Raw genomic sequence first — 9617 nt, 5'->3', positions numbered from 1 at the left:
TCTTCAGTTACAGAAAACTGTGTTACCACAACACAACCCACATCTCTCCTGCTGATTTGTCTCTCTCACACACACACACACACTCTCACACACACACACACACACACACACACTGTAGGTAACAATGTTCCTGCAGCAGACTGAGGAATGTGTTCATTTCCTCTTTGGTGTGAATGTTTACACTCTGCATGTTTCTGAAACAAGCTGAGAATAAAAGCCCTGGAGGAGGAGGGGGTGTGGGGGGGTGGATGGGGGGAGGGTAACCATTTTTATATTTATGTTTTAACATTTTATTTTATCACTCTATACAATATAAAAACAAAGAAAAAGATGAAAAAACGAGGTTGTTAGTGTCAGAAATCTCCAAAATAAAAGCTCAAATCAGAAATCTCCTCTGTGCAGTCTCATCAGATTTAACCAGACTCCTGCCTCCCTCTAGTGGTCAGTTCGAGGAATCACCGGAAATTCAGTAAACCTGTAAAATATCTTAATTTTTACAGTATTCTGTTTAATTAATATGCAAGGATCTCATCTAGGTGATATCAGCGGTCAATCAAAAATAAAACTCAAATACTGATTTCTTCTCTGGGAGGGAAAAATAAAATCTCTTTGTGTTGTGATTAAATTCATTAATCGTCTTTTACAAAGTTCAAATATGGCTGGATTTCAAGAATTAAGTTTATATTTTGAGATTTCTAGAAAAAAAAAAAATCATGGATGAACTGATTTGATTTTTGTGGTTAAAAGGTCAAAGGTCAGGGTCACTGTGACCTCACAAAACATGTTTTTGGCCATAATTCAATCATTCACTCAAAAAAAAAAACCAGATTTAAACACACAAACAGCAGTGGTGTATTATTAACAGATTACTTTTATTATAAATATACAGTGTTAAAATGGAATGGTACCTGACACTGCCAGCCGTTTACCGCTTATAGAAACAAAAACAACAAAAAAAAAAAAATGGAACTTGAGTTTGTGCTGCAGATCTGCAATCATCAAATCACACATACGCAAGAACACAGAGCGTCAATCAACAGGAATTAAAAACATTCCCCCCAATCACGTCAGACGCCTCGGGGGCCGTCTTGACTGCGATTAAACCGGGAAGAGTCCGTTCTTCTTCAGTCCGACTCTGTGTCCAAAAAGTTCAGCACAGTTTGCAAAGAGAAGAACGTGAGACTGACGCTGCTGTGTCGACGTTGATCTGGAGTTTGTTTCCTGGAGCAAATGATGACAGATGGTGCCAAGTGATAGAAATGAGATCACAGGAAGATGTGACAGAGACATTCATCGGTACGTAACATCCAACGGTTCATAAAGGTGCCACATGCAGCATTTTTAACATCAGTACGGCTCTTTCAGGATGGTGTTTCTCCAAACTCAAGACTACATTTCCCATAAACCCCTCTGCTGCCTCAATCCTCTTTTTCATCACCTCAAAGTCACACAGGAACTTTGAGACGTCGATCTCAACCGGCCAACAGAGGGGTAAAACACCAGAAACAACCTTCTTCTGGAGCTGAATTGATTAGTTCGTTAACTGATTGGTGGAATGAAAATGACTCGTTCCAGCTTCTGAACTGTGGCGATCAAGATATCTGAAAATACCATCTTGGATTCTGTGAATTTTTCTGTTTAATGAAATTTCAAAGAGACAATCTTCGGCTCTGAGACCAGTCGATTCATCAACAATAATTTAAGTTTTTTTTAAATTAAAGTTAAAAAAAATGTACTGGTTCCAGCTGAGTCATATTTTTAAAGTCAAATGTGGAAATTAACTAAATATTTTAAACTGAATATCTTTGGATTTAAAGACATGATTTGAATTTTTTCAAAATTATTATTTTTGTACATTTTAAATGATTTAATCTGCTGATTATTTTCTTGATTAATCAATAATGAAAATAATCATTTCATGGCCAACTAATTTGCAAATACCAGAAATATTTGCTATATTTGTACAACTGAAATTAACTGGAAAAAAATAAAATAAATAAAAATATAAAATCATAATCTGTAGGATTTCTTAGTTTTATTATTCTAGACTGAATCTTTGGAGTGTTAATCTGAAGAACAGCTTGGACAGTTTTTACAATTTTACTCAGGTTTGACATTTTATAGACAAAATGATTAATTGATGAATCAAAAAAATAATTTGCAAATTAATCGATAATTAAAATACGAGTCTGTTGCAGCAGTTTTCTGACAAACTGAAGCCGTCAATCTGTTTTTACCGTTTGGTTGCTGCAGAAAAAAAAACAAAAAAAAAAACAGCAACAACTTTTGTTAAATCCAGATTTCCCTGTAAAAGCTCAAAATAAAATAAAATAAAATACAGTTGATGTGATAACAGTTCACAGCTGTTAAAATGTCACATGCAGCACCTTTAATTTGATCATTTATCTTCATGAATGTTGCTCACTGGATGAATCACATCACTGAGCGCCGGCACAGACGGCCACTAGGTGTCCCTGCTGTCGAGTCCTTTAGGTCCAGTTTGCTCCGACGGACGCCGCGGAGCTGAGCGAGCTTCCTGCCGTGGCGAGAAAATCTCCGCTCGTACATACAATGAAACGTCACAACAGGAGCCGCTGCTGTTGTTGTTCTTCAAGTCAATGGCATGAAGGCGAATGAGCAAATCTAACTTTCATTTGCTGACTCCAATTTTCACTTTTAAGTATCAGGCACTTAATTTTAAGTCCTTTTACATGAATGAGCTGTGCCGTTCAAGACTGATGCTGAAGTAGTGTGCAAAACACTGGATATAACAAATCTGTTTGAACATGCATAACAAAATGTAAACATTTAAATCTTTATCAAAGGGAAAAAAAATGAAATTAAACCTAAAGAAACCTTTACAAACTAAAGCTTAAATAACCAAAAGAAGAAAAAGAAACTATCATCTCTCATACTGGTTTAACATGCTGCTCGTCTCTAAACTAGATCACCTCCCCCCTTTAAAAATGACACACCCGGCGTTCAGCCGTCAGTGGCACCAAGTCATTAACATAAAAGACATGCAGGAAAAAAAAATTAACAAACTAACTAAGGCAAATGTTCAGGAGATTCAGACTGAGACACTCTGAGATAAAACTGGTCCAGTGGAGCTGTGGTTTGACTGGGAAGCTGCTGAACTGGTTCGTACGAAGTGTGACGGCAGAAGTGTTTATAACTGTTCGAAAAGGTGGAGATAAAAGCTCAGACTCTCCTCAGAGACATTCATGGTGCTGCATTCACTTGTACAGATGGAAAAGTGGAAGAATAAACTCATACAATCTCATATCGCTGTTCATTCACTTTTTCTGTTTTTAGCAGCTTTTACCAAACACCATCCACACCCTCGGGGGCTAATGCTAATGCTAAGGGAAATTCTGACCTGACAAACTGGTGACATGATGGCTGCAAACGCACCGCCAAAATAAAATCCAACACTAGCACTAATACAATCGATTTCAGCTCACATTACTGATCTGCTGTCATTTGATCACCTGAAGCAACTTCAGGTCGTTTATCTGCTGCTGCGACAACGATGACGTCGTCAGCACAGGTGCACTTCCTGTTCTTGAGGAAGTGATGAGCGTCGCGCTTTAAGAAGAGCGATACTTGATTTTTTAAAGACTAAAAAAAAATACAAATAAAAAGAGCGTTTGTTTATCTGCTCCAACGTAACCTACTGGCTCAGTGAAAGACTCACAACAAACAGACTTAAACACTCGCTAGCCTAGCGACGTTAAAGCTACAAACAACCCATAATGCAACACTCCCTGCAGAAGTCAAGTGTTCAATTAGACCTTGAATAGTTCCTTGAATATAAGACCACCTGCACTTTTCAAGCTTAATTTCCAGATAGAATATAATCTTATACTCCAGCGTGTGCTGCTGCCTTCCTAGCCAACACTTCTCCACTCCCCACCCTCCAGAACAGCTGTAAACACTTGAGCTTTAGCCGAGGTTGTACGAAATGATTTCCCTTGAAGCGGACTGAAGCACATCCAGAAACACCTCACCTGGATAAATGTTTAAAGATTTACGAAGCAGAGCGAGACACAAAATATATATTCACCCTGATGTAAGATGATCAGACGTGTTGTGAGATATATTAAAATCTTACTGCATTGATTTAAATAGGAAACAATAAAGTGAACAGACGTTACCGTGGTAACAGGATCAGTAAGTTAAGGAGTCACCAACATCCTGAAACACTGACGGTTAAACTGGTTCTAGCAGAGGTTACGGAGGAGGTCTGAGTGCGGTGGTTTCTGGTGGTTTTCCATGTGCTTTGGTGCGAATGATCTACTGAACGATTCACCTCTGCCTCACGTGAAGCCAACAGTCAAATACCATCAGGAAAAAACTACCAAATGTTTTCATAACAAGTCGTGGTTCATCTTCTTTTTTTTTTTTTTTCTTTTCTTTTTTTAAATTAAACTCTTTTTCTTAAAAATAATTTCTTTAAACTCTCTGGACAAATAATAAATCTGCTGTGAGGATTTTTTTTTCCCGAGATGAGATTTTGATGACTTGCTGAGATGAAAAGATTTTGCAGCTTTATCGACAAAAAAACAAAAAAACAAAACAAAACAAAAAACAAAACCCAGAAAAACAACAACATCAACAACAACAATATGGCAACAGCTACACGATTTAGAATAAACAGCACCAGTTCATTTCGGTGTCGTGGTTGACTCCACTATTCTGGTAAAAAATAAAACATTGGCAAGAAGAAAAAAACAAAAAAACAAACAGAAAAACAAAAACAAACATGGCAGATATAAATATGCAAAATCCAAATGAAGCAAACGGGTACAGTAGGTGTGCAAATCTGTGGCAGAGAAACGAGGGAAAAGGCTGAGTGAAGAGATACCTTGACGTTTGAGTTCTTTCAGCTACAAGAGGTTTTTTCTTTTTCGACACAACGAGGGGAGGAGGAAGAAGAAGAGGAGGAAGAGGAGGAGGAGGATCAGTGAGCTGGTTTATGTGGAGGGGAATGCTGCGGGTTTGATTCCCTCATTTCCACCTAGCGTTAACACACGAGCTGGATCTGGATCTGGATCTGGATCAGCAGCAGAACAGTCACAACATCGTCACATCTCAGTTTTGGTCACGGTCTTAAAAGGAGCAGTATACATTTTAGGGGGGGGGGGGGTTGATTCGTCTCTTTATGTCTCTAACCTGAATATGAAGCTAAGGCCGGGGGGGGGCCCGACATATCCCAACATTCATTGCGCACCAGTGATGATTCACTTCTCAGAAAGAGAGCGACCGAGGATGGGACTGAGCTGAGGACCAGAAACAGGGAGAAACAGATAAACTGGTTCTGTCCAAAAGCAACAAAATCCACCTACAAGAGACTCTAAAGCTCTAAAGTTTATTCCCCCAAAAATGTCAAACTACTCAAAAATAAAATTCCCCTGAACAAGAGTCCACACGTAGCATAGCAGCATTGCTTCCCTTCACCTGAGATGAACCATGTTTTATTGACATGTCTGCCAGCTGATCTCCTGTTTGTTTGTTAAAAACCACAGTGATCAGCTGTTTTAGGAAAATTACTGATCCTCTTTTAAAAAGTTAAACTATACATTTGAGTTTCTTCCGTCCGAGCGGGGAAGTCAAAGTGCTGACGATAAGAAAAATCCAGAATAACCTTCAACACCAGGTGGAAATGAGATCTGAGTGCGCCTGTGTGTGTGTGTGTTAAGGATAAGCTCCGCCCCCTTGCAAGAGATAACGCAGGTGGAAAATGTTTGTTTTTTTTTAAAGAAAAAAAGAACCTGAGGTAGTCTGAATGTCTGGGCTACATGTTCATGTATGATCCTCCTCCCGCGCTGATGTCATTTCTTATTGGCTGATCAGTGGTAGTGATAAAAGACGAGACGACGGCGCCAACGTGTGGCCGCAGTTTGGACTTTACGGTGCAAAGAGCAAAGCTGGGAATCGAACCTCAACACAGAGGATTAAAAACTCAAAGACAGAGAGCAGGTTTGTCCTGATCAGAACTCTTGATTTATTCAGACGAGCTTTTGTTCAGCTGCTAAAATAATTATTTAAATTTTGAAAACTTTGGCTTCTTTTAAAAGTTTCGTAGTTTATCGATCATCAGCATCAGGATGATTGTGACGCTGAATGAGAGCAGAGTGCGGGACATTCTTCTTGCATTACATTGGTATGTGCAAATAATCAAATGGAAAGTTTCGTTTTCGTTTCTCAAAGAAACAGAAACTCGAGGATCCACGGGGACGTGCTGAGGAGTGACAGGAAGCTGAGCAGGTCCAACATCAAGGTATCTCTCTGAGTGAATGTGTTTGAAGCCGGCGATGAAACTGATCGCAGGCCGTTTTAAGGCACATACGTGTAAGAAAGGTTTATATAATTTCAGCTAATGAGCAGGACTATAGAAAGGCTTCACTTAACGAGCTATAACGTGAAGACCGAGGAGCTCCTCGCCCGGAGCTCCACATAACATCTAAACACTTTATCAGAAAATAACTATCTCTCTACAGAAGTAGAGTACAATTTAAAAAATGAAACTACCGAGCTACAGTACACTCTAGATGCTAATAATGACGTCTTGATGCATAGCATCACCCATATATGTAATATTGATTTTTTATTTTAAGTATCATGGATCTTATTCAATATTTCACCCTAACATTGAATAGTGGAGTTAATAGTGTCATGGAGGGTTATGGCAGTGTTTGTTAAAGAGTCAGTCTCGCTCCTCCGTTTCTTTTTTTTTTTTAACCTTAAAGAGAAACGAACAGAGGAAGGAAGAGAAACTGATGTGTGATTGTCATGAGTCTGTGTCGAGTTCAATCAACGACCTGATTGAAAACCACAGAGGAAAACAGGAAATAACAGGAGACAAAAAAAAAACAAAAAAAAGGGGAAAGGAAGAGACGTTGTGAGTTCATATGTTCTCAAAGATGAGGAAAACGAACGTCCCTGCTTCGTGGGTTCAGGATTTCACCTGAGCCCACATCCAAAACCGACACCGCGCCCCACGGTGAAAACAACTTCCCGGATTCCAACAACCGACTAATCTCCGACCGATCGACAGTTTTCTGATCACAACAGGGACAAACGCTAAAAACAGTGTGTGTCAGTGTTTGAGGAGCCGGCGCTCTTCAGCTCCGCAGGTCCAGGACCGGAGCAGAGGGCGGGACCTTTCTCCTCCTGCTCCGACTTCTGCACTTTGTTGCTTATCTCAGTTTCACGGCGCTCGAGGTCGACCACCTCCTCCTGCTCCTGCTTCACTTCCTTCTTTACGACCACGCCCCCCTCCCCTCTCTCTGTGTCAGTCCTCTGGGATTCGGCCTCAGATCCCGGAGGAAGAAACTTCCCAAACCTGGTCCCGTTCAGATCCTCCTCCAGTTTCACCTGGAAGGGCGGCAGCCCGAGCAGGAAGGCCCTGATCCTGCTCGGGGAGCTCAGGTCTGCGGGTTCCTCCTGGTTCTTCATCTCTACATCCTGCCCTCCTCCACTCCCCCCGGAGCTGGACCGGCACCCCGGGGCGAAGTCCTCGGCCTGGTCCGTGCACCCGGATCTGGGTCTCTTGGACGATGGTTGATCTGTGTTTCCGTTGATCGCGGCCCGGCTGGGCTCCGGCCCCTCCGTGCTGGGTCTCTTCACCGTGAAGCGTTTGCTGAGGTTGAGAGGCAGCGCCTGCTCGGGGGGAGGGGTGATGGGGGAGCAGGGGGGCTTGGTGCTCAGGTCCTGGGACAGAGCCTCAGACAGTCGGCGGGTGAAGGTCTGCAACTGAGACGAGTCCAGACAACGAGTTCTCATCAGCTGGCACACCTGAACGCTGCAGTCCAGGTTCAGAGGCAGGACCCGGAGAGGGGGCAGCGGGGGCCGGCTCCTGGCGTCCCGGCTGCCCCCCCTCTGGGTTCCCTCGTCTCCGTTACACCCTGAGCAGCGGTTGTGGTGCTGGTGGGGCTGAGGCTGAGGCTGGTCCCCGCTGGGATGAGGGGTGTCCGGGCTTCCGCTCTTGGGCTGGAGGGGGTAGACGGTCGGATGGTGCTGGGTGGGGTCTTGAGGCGTCAGCGCCGGGCTCTCCGGGGCTCTCTGGAGGCTGATGCGGCTCCTGAAGACGTCCAGCGGACACACGCCTTTGATGGGGCTGAAGCCGCCCAGGGATCCTCCGACGAAGTGGCGAGGCAGAGTGGAGAGGAGCACACCCGGAGCGGCGGGGGCCGCGGACTCCCCCCTGTCCGGCTTCAGCTCCTTCGGTTTGGGCTGGAAGGGGAGGAAGGGAGCCGACATGGGGGAGAGGTCGGGGGTGAGAGGCATGTTGACGGGGAGGATGGCCGGCTGGACGGGCTGCAGGAAGACAGGAAACAGGAAGTCAGAGAGAGAATGTCCTTTAAATCTATTGTCGATAGTTTTTTTTTTTTAATCATGCAGCTGGCTGAGGGGGCGTGTCTGTCTGTGTTTGATTGACAGCAGATTATCTAACCAGGTGACACCTGCAGGTACAAATCTCCTGTGATCGTCTCCGATGCTTGTTTTTTATGTGTGTGTTTGTTTTCTTCACCTCTGCTGCTTACATGATTAAATAAAGATAAAAACTCAGTTATTTTCATAATATAATAATATTGTGATTATTTCAGAACGACATGAGGCCTTCAGGTTACAGCAAAAACCTCGTGTAGATGAGATTTTCCTGCTGCACTGTGGAGTTTGAGGTGTTACCCTGTGTGTGCTGCTGGGCATCGGTCCTCCTCTGCCTTTGGCTGGAAGCAGAGCTCTCTGCTGCTGAGTCTGCGCTGCAGTCGCTGCCACTGCCGCCGCCGCCGCCGCCGCCGCCGCCGCCGCCGCTTTGGCTTTGGCCTGCTGCTGAGCCAGCAGCTTGGCCTGAGCGATCAGCGTGGCCTTGTTGCGTGTCCCCGGCGGCCGGCCTCTGCCCCTCTTCACCACCACGGAGCCGTTCGGGTTCACGATCTGCTCAGAGAGGAGGGAGACGAACGGTCAGATCTGGTATCTTGAAGTATTTCATGTGTTTAACAGTGAACAAAACTTCCCGTGAACAGCTGATATAAGCGGTCAGGCGCTGGTCGGTCGCAGCAACAACTAAAGGGGAAAATCAAACTGAACCACCGCACACCGAGATGACTTCACTGTCACTTTTAAAGAGGGAAAAACGCGTTTCACCTGTGGCTTCTTCAGGTTCACTCAGTCATATTACAACAGAGTTCACAGGGGCGATAAACTCACCCACATTTTTGCGGTATTTTAACATTTTCCAAAAAACATGACAATATTACACATTATCAAAAACCACAGCATTATTAATATTACTAGAGTTACAGAGATAAAAGAACTAATTTCTATATACACAGCTCAGTCCTACATAGCACCACATTCTACATTCACCCTCCTCTCCTTGGATTAATGGGATCTCAGGGAAACGTCCTCAACAGGACGGATGTAAAAGTGTCTCCCAAGTCTTTTCTTTTCTCAAAAGCAGATGTTGGAAAATAGGGTTTGTGTTTTATTCGGGTCAGTGCAGTGATTCTGACATGACGGCTGAGATACACACTGAGGGGGAAACCGGCATCTCAGATGATGAGACGGCGGTTTGTTTGGATCTTTATTAATTCATCACCATCGAAAAT

At 43.5% G+C, this 9617-nt stretch overlaps 1 protein-coding gene across 1 annotated transcript in view; it reads right to left on the bottom strand.

Annotated features, from left to right (window-relative positions):
- Window positions 1-4446: 4446 nt before the first annotated feature.
- The window catches only part of LOC111233101 (AT-rich interactive domain-containing protein 5B-like), a 30525-nt gene continuing 25354 nt past the window's right edge, over window positions 4447-9617 (bottom strand). The window contains exons 11-12 of the mRNA XM_022760865.1: window positions 8695-8943; window positions 4447-8322 (exon numbers count right to left, since the gene is read on the bottom strand). Coding sequence (XP_022616586.1) covers window positions 7087-8322; window positions 8695-8943 — 1485 coding nt within the window. The 3' untranslated portion in view covers window positions 4447-7086. The remainder of the gene's footprint in view (window positions 8323-8694; window positions 8944-9617) is intronic.

The sequence above is a fragment of the Seriola dumerili genome, unplaced genomic scaffold (assembly GCF_002260705.1).
Source record: "Seriola dumerili isolate Sdu_G_001 unplaced genomic scaffold, Sdu_1.0 BDQW01000367.1, whole genome shotgun sequence".
Lineage (NCBI taxonomy): Eukaryota > Metazoa > Chordata > Actinopteri > Carangiformes > Carangidae > Seriola > Seriola dumerili.
This window is presented reverse-complemented; position numbering and strand designations above follow the sequence as displayed.